Genomic DNA, 13663 nt, shown 5'->3' on the forward strand with positions numbered 1-13663 from the left:
TGGTTTCAAACTGGAATGAATACATTTATTTTCTGCTTAAGCAGGTGGAACTGGGTTTTCTACTTGCAGTAGCAGAAGTCCTGACCGGCAGAGTATGAACATTTTAAGACTCTCCCAGGAAGATGCAGCCCGGGTCCTGCAGTGGAGCAGAGTCTTGGGGGAGCGCAGGGGTCAGCTGAACCCAGACTCTTAGTTGGCTTGGAAGATCCCCACGGAGATGAAGGGAAGTGAATTTGTTTTATGTCGTCTCAAAAAAGGAGACCTAAGCCCAGAGGAGCAACCTCTGGGACATGCGTTTTGCTCAGAACTTTCAGACAGGCAGGACCGTCACTATCAGAGTGAGACCCTGTCCCCGAAGGTAAACAGTGGTGGCCGGGAACCACACAGCTCGAGTTCCCACGGGGCCAGGCGGGAGAGGGACTGGAGGGAGGGGCGGGTGTGCCCTGTGAGGCAGGGCAGCAAACTGGGTCCTGGGCCCCGGGGTCCCTGGGAAGGCAGGGGGAGGGACAAGGCTGCAGCCTCTGCTGGCCACACAGCAGGCCGGGGCCGTCCAGTGGAGACAGTCAGCCATCGCTAAGGAATGCCACAGGGAGGGGACAGGCCAGCCAGGGCGCCGTGGACTTTGGGCGGGGACCCAGGAGGACCCTCTGGCAGGGAGGGCAGGGCAACCTGGAAGGCAGACGGCAGAGCTGAGACGGGACAGGCAGCCACGGCCGGCGGCCCGCTCCCAGCTCCCGGGTCTCCTCGCCCAGCCTGCCCCGCGGCCACCCCGCCGTGGCTGTGCCCGGGCTCGCGGCCCCGCCGGGCTCTCCTCCTCCCTCGGCCCACCCCCGCTGCGGGCCGGGGTCTCACCCTAGAGGAGGCTGCAGGGGCGCTTCTGCTGGCGCGTGGGCTGAGGGCACAGGACGGCGCGGATGGCCTCGTCGAAGACGGTCTTCAGGCCCCGCTGGGTGAGGGCGGAGCACTCCAGGTACTTCACGGAGTCTGGGGAGGGCGGGCAGCAGAGCCTGAGCGCGGGCACCCCGTCCAGCCCGCACGACTGAGAACCAAGCTGGCGTCCTCAGCGTGGGCTCCAGTCCAGCGGGGCCTCTTGGGAGCTGTGTGACCCTGGGCAAGGCATCGGCCTCTCATCTGCCCACATGCCTCTGCCCCATGCAGATAAGCCCCGGGTCAGGCCCCTGACCAGCAAGTTTCGCATGAGGGACTGGGGCCTGCAGAGGATGGCCACTTGCCCCAAGTCACGGGCTGGACACTCCCTTGAGCCTGGGGCAGTGGGGCCTCCTGCCAGGGGAGCAGGAACTGGAGAGCCCCTCGTACCCGGCGGGCAGCCTCCTCCACGTGGCCACGCAGCCAGGGTCGGGAGGAGCAGCTGGGCCCGCTCCCAGGACAGTGCTCCCTGGCCCTCCGGAGGGCGCTGCGTGGCCTCCCACGTCCACTACAGCCAAATGGCCTCCCTGAGGAGAAGACCATCGCCGCCCCTGTGCCGGGCCTGGGGCCGGTCTCAGAACCGGAGCAAGGGCGGGAGGGACGCCCCAGGGACTTGGGTGGCAGTCCCCGGCGTGGCTGCAAGACAGCGCACCTGGGCTGGCCCGGGCCTGGGCACTGCCCCCTACCCCTAAGGAGCCTGCCCCACCCCACCCCGCCAGCTCAGCGGCTCCAGAACAGGGACCGGCCAGGGCCTGCCTCTGGGCCCTCCAGGACCTGCCAGCCCGCCCCGGGGCCCCGGCCCCTCTAGGACACACTGGCACGCGACAGGGGCGGGAGCTGCCCAGAGCAGGGGCCAGCCAGCGTGGTGGGCAGCCCTGACTTAGTGGCGGGTGCAGGCCGCCTGGGTCCAGAGCTGGGCCCTGCCACGTCCTGGCTGGTGGACGTCCACAGCCTCAGGGTCCTCCTCTGTGAAATGGGGCCGTGAGAGTTTTTTGTCCGAGTGGCCGATAGGCCTGACTCTGCGAAGGGTCAATCCACGCCCGCCATGTCCATCTGCCAGTGGGATCAGAGCTGCCCAGGGCTGCCCCCTGGGGGGCCCAGTGTTCTCCTGGCTACCCTGTGGGCCCTCCCTAGGCCTAGGCCGCCCCGGGCCTGCCCTGTCCCATCCAGGGTCAGCTCCGGGGACTGGCTGAGGCCAAGGCAGGACCTGCATCATCTCCTGTGCAGAAGAAAGGGCCTGGGGGGACCGTCCAGGCCAGAAGCAGACGGAGAGACGGAAGCCCAGAGTGGCGCCACCAGCCCAAGGCCACACGGCCAATCCCTGCGGAGGCCAGGACCAGAATCCAGCCTGCGGGGCCCTCCAGGCTACCCAGGCCCCTGCTCATAAGGAAAGGGCCTCCGCCGGGAGGACTCGGGGACGCAGAGTCTCTGTCTCTGACCGGTGGAGCCTGGGGGTGGGACAGGCGGGTCAGAAAGAAGGCCGGGCGAGGCTGGCGCTACCAACATCTGCGAGGCGAAGCCCAGCGGGCTGGGCGGGGCAGGTGGCCCAGGGGAGATGGCCCTGTCCCCACACAGGGCACAGGAAGGAGGGAGGTCACTGCGGTTTCCCTTCCTGTGAAGAGGGGCCAGTCCCGCCCACTTCCGGCAGGAGTGGGGCAGAGGCAGGGAGGGGCAGGCCAGCCCTGGGCTCAGGAGGACCCTGTGGTGAGGCCCAGAGCGGCTCATCCAGCTGGCGGGCCTGCCTGGGGACAGCAAGGGACAGGGGCAGAGACGGCAGCCTGGACGTCCAGGGAGCGGTGTGGGCAGCCCCTCTGTGATGCGGACCCCGTGCCCACCCCGCCAGCTACCCTTCCCATGAATCCTGGGTGACCCCTGGGCTGGGCCACCCTGGGGTGCGTCCTCCTGTGCCCGGGGTCTCTGGAGGCAGAGGAGCCGGCGGAGAGCCAGGGGCCGGGAAGAGGAGGGGCACCTCCCCAGGGCCTCCCCAGAAACCAGCGTGACGTGGCTGCCTGTCCTCCAGGTGACCACAGCCCAGGCCCATCCCTGCCCAGCCACACCCGTTTCCAGGGACTTCCTGTGGACGTGGTCATCGGCCAGCACAGCAGCGCCCCCTGCAGGTCAGGAGCCCGCATTGTACTCGGTTCTCCCCACCCCCCACGAGGCAGGAGCCATCACTGTCACCATGTTTGATGAGGAAGCAGGGGCACAGAGAGACTAAGCGATTAGCCCAAGGTCACACAGCACAGCCAGGGCTGGACCACACGGCCTGGCCCCAGGGCAGGGCTCCTTGGGGCACCCCTGCACCCAGCGCCCTCTGAGCCCGCACCTATCTCCTTGGCCAGCGCCAGGCCCTGCGGGTACGTGATGGGCGCCAGCTTCTTCTCCTTGAGCTTCTCGATGGTGTCCTTGTCATCCCGCAGGTCCAGCTTGGTGCCCACCAGGATGATGGGCGTGCTGGGGCAGTGGTGCCGCACCTCGGGGAACCACTGGTGGGCCGGCGGGCGGGGCAGCAGGGCAGGAGGCCAGCGTTGTGCCAGGAAGCGGCCCCACGGGGCACCGTGGGTTGGGGACAGGAAAGGGGACAGGTCGTGGAGTCGGGTGGAGGTCCCTGCCAGCCCCCTGGAGCCCCTCCAGGCTCGCCCAGTGCGCCCCAGCCCTGCGCCCCCGGTTGGCACAGAGACGCCCCTGCCTCTGTGGTGGCCTCAGGCTGCCAGTCCGGCTCTGGGCACCCGCCCCGCCCGGGCCCTCCGGCCAGCTCACCTTGGCGCGGACGTTCTCGTAGGAGGCCGGGCTGACCAGGGAGAAGCAGATGAGGAAGACGTCCTGCGGGGAGGGCGGCTTGCTGAGGGGGGCCACGGGCCAGCGGCCCCTGCCCGGCAGCCATGGGGGAGGGCGGACAGTGGGCGCAGAGGCGGGGTCCTGCCCGGCGCCCTGGTAAGGAGAGGTGCGGCACCCGGAGCCGGCCCGACCCACCCGCGCCCTGCCAGCCTCCCGCCCGCCCGGGGCCGGGGGACCTGCGCAGGGAGGCTGGCAAGGGGGCCGGTGGCCATGGGACGGGTGCCAGGCTCGGGCGCAGCAGGGGGTCCCCGGCTCTGCCCCCAGACTCCGAAAACTGGGCCTCCCAGGGCTGAAGGGCCTCCCAGGCTGAGGGAAGGGGGCGCGGAGGCCAGGACACGAGGGGCGGCCACACCGTCTGGGGGTAGGAGAGGGGCCGCAGGCGGTCGTAATCCTCCTGGCCGGCCGTGTCCCACAGCCCCAGGTTCACGGGCTTGCTGTCCACCATCACGTTGGCCGAGTAGTTGTCAAACCTGGGGGAGCAGGTAAGTCGGGGGTCAGCCTTCAGCCAGAGCCCACGTCGCTCCACTCAGGCCAAGAACCAGAGAGGGGCGGCCCCTGACCCGGAGTCACCCAGCACGGTGCAGCTGGGTCTTCTTTATCTTTGTCATTACTGAGTCATTATATTAAAAAAAGCATTTAGCCAGCAGGAAAACACAGCCTCTGGATTGTTCCTCTGCCGTCGACTGTTTGGCGAGACTTTGGCTCATTCCCACAAATTCCCTCCACGTCTCCCCAGGAAGACGGCACTGCCTCCCGGGCGGTCGCCGGGTCGGCGCCCCTGCTGGCTGAGGGGAGGTCGGTGCGCTTCAGGCCGGGTCCCCGGAAGTAACCAGAGGCAAGGGTGTGGGAGGGCGCGCGTGGGCAGCGGCCCCAGGAGCTGTGAGGGGAGCCCAGCGGACAGCAGGGAGGACGGCAGCCGGTATGGGACGTGCTAGTGGCCGTGACGGCCTGGCCTCGGGCGCTCAGGCTGCTGGGGGCTCCTGGGGGACAGCAGGGACCGTGCGTGGGGCCTCCCCAGAGCCGGCAGGAAGTCCGTGGGCAGAGGGCTGCCCGCGCCCCGCAGGGTACACAGAGACCCGCCAGTCCATGCAAAAGCCTGACCAGGCCCCACGGCCAGGCAGGAGCCAGACAGGACAAAGGGCCTGAGAAGGTCAGGGAGGGGAGGAGCGGGGCTCTGGGAGGGCGTGGCCGGGGCTTCAGCCTGTCTCAGGGTCGGCTTCGAAGCAAGTTCCCGAGTCGCGCACCCTAGGGAAGACACTGGTCCCTCAGGCCAGAGAAGAGAACGCGGATCAGAGAGGCATAGCGACTTGCCCAAGGCTATCCAGCCAGTGAATGACCAAGCCAGGAGAGAAGCCACTTAGTGTGACTCCACACCCAGTGCTCACAGTCCGTACCACAGCTGTGCCTCCAGAGGCGTCCTCGTCGCCCACCCTAACCCCAGGCCCTGCTCCTCTCCTGACCCGGCCCACCAAGACCTCAGGCTGCCTGTCTCCCTGTGCTGGTGCTGCCCACCTTCCCAGAAGGCCCTGCCCTGCCTCGCTGTCCTCACGTCACCCACACCCCCTAGGCCTCCTTTTTGGGCCTCCTCTGGAATCCACCCCCAATACACCTGCTCCTCTGCCGGCTCCAAAGCCTGCAGACTCTCCCTCCTCTGTGGGGAACTCCCTACCCCGCCCTGAAAGACGCGGGTACCCTCCCCCAGGTGACGGCTCTGCTTGCCCCTGACCCGATCTGGCACTTGTTACGTCTCTGAGGCCCAGGGCTCCGCGGGCCAGGCTTGGGTCTGCTTCACCTCCGCAGTCTTGCCTGGAGAACTGGATTAAACCAACCTCCACACTGAAGCCCTTGGGGTGCCGCTGCCTCCGGGAAGCCCTGCCCGACAGCGCCGGCCTGCGGGAGCCCTAACGCTCCAGGGTGACCCCAAAGGCTCCTCTGGAGAAGGACGCTCCCACCCCACCAGCCCCGGAGAGGCGCCTGGGCCCGCTCCACTCGCCCCTGCTGCCCGGCCCCCCCACCGCCAAGCTGACCCCTCCCGCTCAGAGCTGCCTCACCTGGGCGCCCACCCCGATCCCACCAGCTCTCCTGGGAGGACTGAGCCTCCATGTCAGGCACTGAGCCGGGGGGGGGGGGGCCCACTGCACCCTGAGGCCACGTGGGGTCAGGCACACACCGGGTCTGCTGCGTACCTACTGGGTGCCACCCACACAGCTGTGGGATGTCAGGAGACCCTGCTGAGCATCATGGGAAAACAAGAGTCTGCTCTGCTTTTGGCTCTGAAGGAAACAGCTCTGGGGCCAACTGAGGGTGCCAGCTCCTCCCCGCCAAGGTCCATCTGAGATGCCAGTGTCCCCAACCTCCCGATATCCCTTCAGCCAAGAGTATCTGTGTGCTCTGGTCACCTCCTGTAGCACAGGCCATGGCGGTGGTGAGATGGTGGGCCTTCAACGCTCCCGGCACCCACTCAGGGCAAGGAGGAGGCAAGGGCCTTAGTACAGTCGGCCTTGAAGTCCCATGAGACCCAGAACCAAAGAACCCACCATTGCTTCCATTAGACAGATGAAGAAACTGAGGCCCAAGAGCCCACATCACTCTTCCAAGGTCAGCCAGCTCATAAGCATGGGAGCAGGGGTCCAAGTCCTGCTTACTGTGTGACGCCCATAAGTGAGCAAGCTCTGCAGGTATGTCAGTTCAGCGGAGACAGTCACCGGGGGCCACTGCCCAGTTGGGGAGGAACAGAGTTCCTTGTGAACCCACATCCTGGCTGTGTGGCTCAGGACGAGTGACCTAACTTCTATGTGCCTCACTTTCTTCACAGTAAAACAAAACCCTTTCCTATCTCCTGGGGCCAAGAGAAAGATCCGAAGAGACCACGTTTAACCCTCCAGCTGGGAGGTGCTGGGGAGCTGGGCAATAGCATTCCTGGTGTCCCCTAAGTGCCTCCCACCGGGCCCCTCCCACAGTACCAGCTGCCAGAGTCTGAGAGACAGCTGTAGGGATATGACAGTGATGTGAAATTCCTGGGGTCCCCCCACCTATGAGGTCCACAGGCAACCAGGACCAGAGGACCCTGATGACCATCCCGGCCAACCCCACTCCTGTTTTCCAGATGAATAAACTGAGGCTCACAATCAGAAAGGGACAGGCCCAAGATCTCCCAGCTAATTGGTGACAGAGAGGGACTAGATCCTGCTACCCAACTCAGAAAGCCTGAGTGGTGAGCATCTCTGCTGTTTCATGGCTGGAGACAGAGGTGGGGACAGCGGGACAATGGAGGCAGTTTTCACAGGCTCTGAGGCCTGGCCTCTGATGGCAGGCCCCATCTGCCCCCAGAATGGAGTGAAGGAGAGGGCAGATAAAAGAAGGGTCAGCAGCCAGGTGTCACCTGGACACCACCCGAGCCTCCCCTCAAGTATGAACAGCGGTGCATTCGAGGAACCCAGGGACCACAGGGCATGGGAGGCTGGTGGCCTGGGAACGCAGGAGGATGGACCAAGCAGGGGCACGAGCCACAGCAGGATTGGTGCCCTGCTGCCCAGGGAGCCCGGGCTTGCCTTGCCACTCAGAGGAGAGGATCGTGGGTGAAGCCAAGGCTCCATCCCCAGAGGAGCCGGCCTGAATGGACAGCGCGGGCTCCTCCCTGCAGAGGCTCCGCCTGCCTGGGTCCCTGGCACCCAGGATGGACTCTACTGTTCTAGAAGCTAGCACTCTGCCCTGGAAGCAGAAGCAGGGGGCAGCACCCCAGCCGGGCAGCAGTCCTTGAGCAGGGAGAACAAGTTCGATCACGAGGGCCAGAAGAAAGCCCGGTGGAGCCAGGAATGGACGGATGGCCCAGTTAGGCAGGGGCTCACGGAGTCCGCATCTGAGCCTGAACTGGGTGACAGGAGGGCAGGAGCCGTCCGGGTGTCAGCGGCGCCGGGGTCAGGGGAGGCTGACCTGGGTAATCCAGAAGGAAATCTGAAGGCTGGAAGTGGGGCAGGTGGGGGATGAGGCCGGGGCGGGGCTGGGGTTCAAGTGCGGGGCTTTGAACGACAGGAAAGGAGCTGGGTTTTAAGTTGAAGGCGCCACGGAGGGATTCTGGGCCAGGACTGGCTCTAACTTTCACCTTTAAAAACACCTGGGCTTCAGTTCCAGCGTGGTGATAAGGGGCCGAGGCGGAAGGGCAGGGCCCGTTTGTGAATCTGTGCAAAGATCTCAGGGGCCCTGCTGGCTCCAGTATCAGATGCGGAATATAAATCGCCAGGCTGAGCGCCAAGGCTGGGGCGGCGGGAATGAAGCCGCTGGGCAGTGCGTCCCGCGGCCAGAGCCGCACAACAGCGCAGGGAATCGCCTCTAGAAGGAAGCGGGGGCGGGGACGGCGAGAGCCAATCAGGGGGCAGCTCTGCCGGTCCTGGCTCCTGATTGGCTACCTGGCAGCGCAGCCCGCTCCGCTGGAGAAGATGTGGGCAGCGAGGCCCCAGGCTCAGGTCGCCCTGGGGTGTTAGCCCCAACCACTGGCAGCAACCCGAGCTCAGTCCCCGGGCTCATCGGAACTTGTGCCCTTCCCACGAGCCTCGCCCGATCCCAGAAGCACTCCCCGAGTTTATGGCGAACACCGCACTCTCGGGCTGCCCGCTTTTCCAAACCCACCCTCTCTCTCCTCCTTCACCCACCTCCAATGCCAAGTGCCCACTGGGACTTCTTTGACTCTCCCTGTCACAGGTGCACAGGCATTGGTGGTAGCAGGAACCCCTCTGGGGTCCTGTCCAGGGCTGAGCAACTTTGTTGGAAGACAAAGGCGGGATGGGATGCAGGACCCCCTAGAGAACGCAGTGGAAAATGAAAACCCAGCGCCGGGTACAAAAATAAGAGGTTCAAGATGGGACACCAGAGCATTAAACCAGGACCCACACAGCTAGGATGCCCTGGCCCACCTCCTCTGAGCGCCCTGAACAGCCAAGTCCTCTAGGGGCCACCAGGGACTTTAAGTTGCTCACAGCATCGGGTCCTGGCCTGACCTCAGCAACCCCAGCCCCCGTCCCCTTGCACCGGGAGGGTGGGGGGCAAGGCTGGGTTGCCCTGCTCAGCCCTGCCTCTCACGGAGGGGAACTGGGGCTCACAGGCTCTGAAGGGGAGAAGCTGCTGCAGAGTCCTTTTGCAAGTGGGTCCTCCAACCCAGCCAGGGCAGGCAGAGGCGACGGGACCTCCAGCCAGCATGCAGGCACAGGGACGCAGGCACACACTCCTGGTGACGGCGGTCTCTAGCAGGAGCTGCCTTACCTGTCCTGCACCTGCCTCTGCTCGGGTTTAGAGCTGGCCCCCTCTGGCCCTCAGAGGTGCCTGAGATTGCCGGCCAACCCCAGGTGGCAAGAGTCCTCAGTCCCTCTTCCTGCATAAGGACAGGTGTGGAGAGGGGCGCCCACCAGACCTAGGGAGCAGCAGGGACACGTTCTGGGCTCCTGCCCAGGTTCTCTGCCCTCTCCTGGCTGAGCCATGTCCCAGGGACAGGCACCAGTGGAAGGAGTCACCCTGCCTTGCCTCAGTGGGCCAGGAGGCTCCGGGCGGGGGCCGGAGGCCCTCGGGAAGGGGGCAGCCTCTCACGTCAAGTGGGCTCAGAGGCATCCTGACCCCTGGCACTGCGCTCACTTCTGCCCCTCCTCCACCTACCCAGGAGGCCTCAAATCCCACTCCTGAAAGGGTCCCATTAAGGTCAAGAAGGAAGGGCCCAGCACGGCCCTCCACGGCCCTGGCTCTGAAGCCAGATAGGCCTGGGTGACTCTGGGGACAAGTCCATTAGGGGTCATGAGTCGCAGCTTCCCCATGGATATCCTGATATCATAACACCCACCTCCAAGAGAACCAAGGGGATCCTATGTGTGTGGCAACCTGTGCACCCAGCACACAGTAGGTCCCCAAAAGGTGGCAGCTGTGATGGATGCCCCCAAGGCCCCTCCCACGAGGCTCAGCTGAGGCCAGCCTGCAACACAGAGGTTGCGTGTGGAGTGATGTGCATGTGACGCGGTGGGGGAGAGCCCGTGCTGGGAGACCCAGGAAGAACCAGATGGGGCTGCCCTTCCGCCACAGGCCCGTCGTCATGGAGAGGTCGGGAGTCCCTCTGGGCGTGAGACACCTATGAGAGGTACATCTGAAAGGCTTCCTGGAGGAGGGCGCCCTGGAGGGGGGCCTGGAGGCTTCGGGTGCGTGGGTGTGGGAGGAAGGACCACTGAAGCAGCAGCAGAGCTTAAGCAAAGGTCCTGAGGTGGGAGCACCAGGGAACGTCTGTCCAGCAGTGGAGAATATGAATCAAAGGGAAGGGCTGTGCAGCTGGAAGGGACAGCTGGTGGAGACCAGGCCCTCGCAGGCCATGCTGCCGACCGGGAGCTGCCCTGAGCGGGGGACACCTGACACCTGCGCAGTCCTCCCTCGGGGCACACGGCAGCCCTGCCTCCACAGCCAGCAGCAGAGGGCAGAGCGCCTGTCATGCGGCTGGCACTGCCCTGCTCGGGCACAGCGGCCCCAGTCACAGACTCTGCAGGTCTGCAGTGTCCAGGCCCTGGGACTCGCGCCTCGGCCTTCCCCCGCCTCTGCTCCCCTCCCCTCCAGCTGCAGCCAGGCCTCCCCTCCATCCCCCTCCTCTGGGAGGCCGGCTTCCTCCCCACCGCCCGCCTGACCCTCCCAGGCCCTCTTCCTCCTGGGCCCCCGCAGGCCTGGTGTGGGCTGCTGCCTCCCCGGGGGATCCTGGGGCAGCCTGCCAAGCCAGAGACTGGCCCTGGTGCCATCGGACCCCGTGGTGCACCCAGGGGCTGTCCCCCAGGAGGGGCCTGAGGCGGGGACTTGGTGACGCACAGTCACTCACACGGTGGGGATGTACTCTCCCGGGAAGGCGTTGGTGGTGTAGCTGATGAGGAGGCAGGTCTTTCCCACGGCTCTGAAAGACAGGAAGCGGAGAGGGCACGGTCACAGGCTCTGCCTGCGGACACCTCTGAGTGCCTGCCGAGTCCTCCAAGAGGACCGAATCTCCCAAGCCCCAGGCTCTGGGCCTCCGTCACCCCGCCGCGAAGGCCCATGTCAGTGTCAACCCAGGAGCTCACAAGTCACCCGAGGAGTCTGTGAAGGCGCAGACTTCAGGGTGTCAGCCCCCGGGGGTGGGCAGAACTGGGACTCCGTCTTCCCCAAGTGCACCCAGGGATGGGTGACGGGGGACGGGATCAAGACAGGGTCCCTGGAGACCTGCAGCGCTGCAGGGGCCCGGAACCAACTCCGCCTCTGCCGTCACACTCGGGCTCAAAGCCCAGCCCCCCACCTTCCGTGGCACAAACTTGGGTGGTCACCAAACCCCCCTCAGCTTCCCATGGAGAGGAGATCCATCCTCCCGGGAGCGTGCTCATGCCCGTAAGGCACACAGTTAAATGTCACAGCCACCGCTGTCCCTCCCCCCTTGCCATGGGATGAGGCAGGGAAAAACACAGAGTTTTTTTAAGAGACCTGGGTTCAAATCCTGTGAGGTCATGGGCAAATTACTTAACCTCTCTGAGCTTTAGTTTTCCCACCTGTAAAGTGGACTTGGTACGAGGGAGCATAGTAGAGGGGCCTGCCCAAGCCCAGTGCTGGCGCACAGGAAGTGGAAAAATCAATGGTGACATTCACTAGCGGAGCTGTCCCCCACCCTGCTGGGCCAGGAGGAGGCAAAAGTAGCTCAGCCAGCGGCACAGAGGCCACAGGGGCAGCGGGGCCTTCCCCTGGGCTGCCTGCTGTCCTCACTTCCTGTTCCGAGGAGGCTGCTGGCCCTCTCTCCACTGCCGCCTCCCAGGGCCTGCCACCCAGGTACCTTTGAACGTTACCCTTGACTTCCGCCCGCCCTGCTCTGCAGACAGAGCAGAAGTGAGGGGCGGCGGGGCGGTAACGGCCGGCGGGCCTGCTCAGAGTCAGCTGAGGCGCCTGCCCACGCGGTCCCAGCGGGAGGACCCAGAGGCTGCCCCTTGGTGGAGAGTTGAGCAAGAGGCCAGGGCCATTCAGACACCTGGGATGGACCCAGGGCCCCCCGGGCGTACCCGCGGGCTGGCCCTCAACATGCGCTGGCAGGCTCCTGAGTGACAGGGACCTGTCACTCTACAGATGAGGAAACGGAAGGCCACAGGGACAGGAGAGCCCAAGGTCACTGAGTCCCCACAGTTGGGAAGGGCCTCAGCAGTCGCCCTCGCCTCCCGCTGTGCTCCTTGCCCACCCAGCTTCTCACGCCCCCACGCGCACGCCCCCGCTGCACACTGCACGCTGGCGCAGGCACACCCCGCACACAGCCCCGCGCCTCTTCCCAGGGGCCGGGGGGACGTTCAGGAAGTGCCTGACTGGCCGAGACCACGGCCCCATACCGCCCTCACCACCAGTGCCGAGACGCCGGGTCAGCCCGGGGACAGCGGCCGGCTCCCCTCTGCCCACTGCACTGTGGAAGGGGAGGCAGAAGTGCTCCCTGGAGACCTGCCCCCGACCTCGGGTGCAGGCCAGAAGCCCGGGCACCCCCGCCATCCTGTGCCCCCACCCAGGCGGCTTCTGGGGTGGGTGGGGTAGGTGGGGTGGGTGGGCCGGGAGTGAAGATGTCCTGGGCCGCCCCAGGGTGCTCCCGCTGGGCCCTGGGAGAGGAAGGAAGCAGCTCCTCCCAGGCGCCTCCCCGGGACACCCCCGTAGCCACGGAGCACCGGCAGGAGGGTCTCGGGTAGGGGCTGTGAGGAAGTCCAGCCAGGTACCTACCCATCTCCCACCACCACACACTTGATGGCCTGCATCGCGTCGGGCCCGAGGGGTGCCAGGGGCCGCTCAGGGCAGCAGTGCTTCCCCAGGTGCCGGCGTGCGGGCACAGAGCAGGCAAGGGGCCCCGGGCGAGGAGCAGCAGCCCACAGGACAGGAGCAGGAGGCAGGAGGAAGCGGAAGGGGAACTTACCCAAGCCGCTGCCCCCGCGGCCGGCAGGGGCGGGGCGAGCAGCCTGGAGAGGAGCAGGGCCCCTCAGGTGCTGCGCTGAGCCCCGGTGCCCCTGTGGGCACCTGCCGGGGACCTGGGTGCCCCCTCCACTGGGACTCGCTTCCTACCCAGGGCTGGGCCAAAGTTGTTCTCCAAGAACAGACTTTCAAAAATTCAGTCTGCCTCAGTTCAAAGCATGAGCACTTAACGAGTGCCCACTGTGTGCCAGACAGAAGACCAGGCGCAGGCGATTGATTGCTAGAGGCAAAGGCAGGGCGCACCCCTTGCCGTGTAAACAGGCGGGAAAGGACTGGGGCCACAGGGGTCCTCAGAGGGGACCTCAGACTCCCCGAGAGGGAGAGCTGGGACAACTGCAGCCTAAGGTGGCACTGAGTTGTCATTTGAAATGTGATGTCCCTGAGAGAGCCCTTGGGGTGGGGGCTTCCTGGGCCTCCTGGGAGGCTCCCCCAAACTAGGGCCCAAGTGAGAGGAGGGAGATGAGGCCAGAAGGGGAGGCTGGGCCGGAGGATGGAGAAGCGACTGGAGGGCAGCAGCAGCTCACCCTGCCTGAGCCAGCCTGCCTGGAGCCCAGACCCTGGGCCAAGGCATGCACTTCACGGATGAAGAAACTGAGGGTCCGAGAAGTCGGTCGACTCGCCAGCACCACCCGGCCTGAAATCAACCCGGGGCCAACTAACCCCAAGCACTTCTGGCACCAAGCGAGTGAGTGGCCGGCTGGTGGGGACACAACTTGAGATCACACCTTGAGGGCGTGTCCCCCTGTCACCGCCACGGCTCACACCAGCACCTTTCCCGCTCCAGGGAGAAGCGGCAAGAGCAGGGAGGGAGAGACAGAGCCTCCAGCCACCCACCCTGGCCTCCCTGCTGGGGACAAGCCAGGAAACCCTCAGCGGGGTGCGGAGGGTGGGGCCTGCCCTGGCCAGGGCCCTCCCAGGGTGGCTGCCTCTG

The 13663-nt window shown here is 65.7% G+C and overlaps 1 protein-coding gene across 1 annotated transcript; it reads right to left on the reverse strand.

Annotated features, from left to right (window-relative positions):
* Rac2 (Rac family small GTPase 2) lies at positions 1-12651 on the reverse strand. The gene is made up of 7 exons (XM_047549587.1): positions 12487-12651; positions 10598-10669; positions 4118-4235; positions 3688-3750; positions 3254-3413; positions 853-984; positions 1-669 (listed from the first exon to the last, which is right to left on the reverse strand). The coding sequence occupies exons 1-6, from the start codon at positions 12519-12521 to the stop codon at positions 854-856; spliced, it is 579 nt and encodes a 192-aa protein (XP_047405543.1). The 5' UTR covers positions 12522-12651; the 3' UTR covers positions 1-669; position 853.
* Positions 12652-13663: the final 1012 nt, after the last annotated feature.

Source organism: Sciurus carolinensis, chromosome 4, assembly GCF_902686445.1.
Source record: "Sciurus carolinensis chromosome 4, mSciCar1.2, whole genome shotgun sequence".
Lineage (NCBI taxonomy): Eukaryota > Metazoa > Chordata > Mammalia > Rodentia > Sciuridae > Sciurus > Sciurus carolinensis.

Excerpts from the sequence above, each read along its gene's own strand:
- Rac2 (XM_047549587.1), bottom strand. The coding sequence starts at position 12,521 with ATGCAGGCCATCAAGTGTGTGGTGGTGGGAGATGG. Across the intron at positions 10,670-12,486 it reads TGTGTGGTGGTGGGAGATGG|AGCCGTGGGAAAGACCTGCC; the intron begins GTAGGTACCTGG and ends CCTGTCTTTCAG. Across the intron at positions 4,236-10,597 it reads GGAGAGTACATCCCCACCGT|GTTTGACAACTACTCGGCCA; the intron begins GTGAGTGACTGT and ends CTGCTCCCCCAG.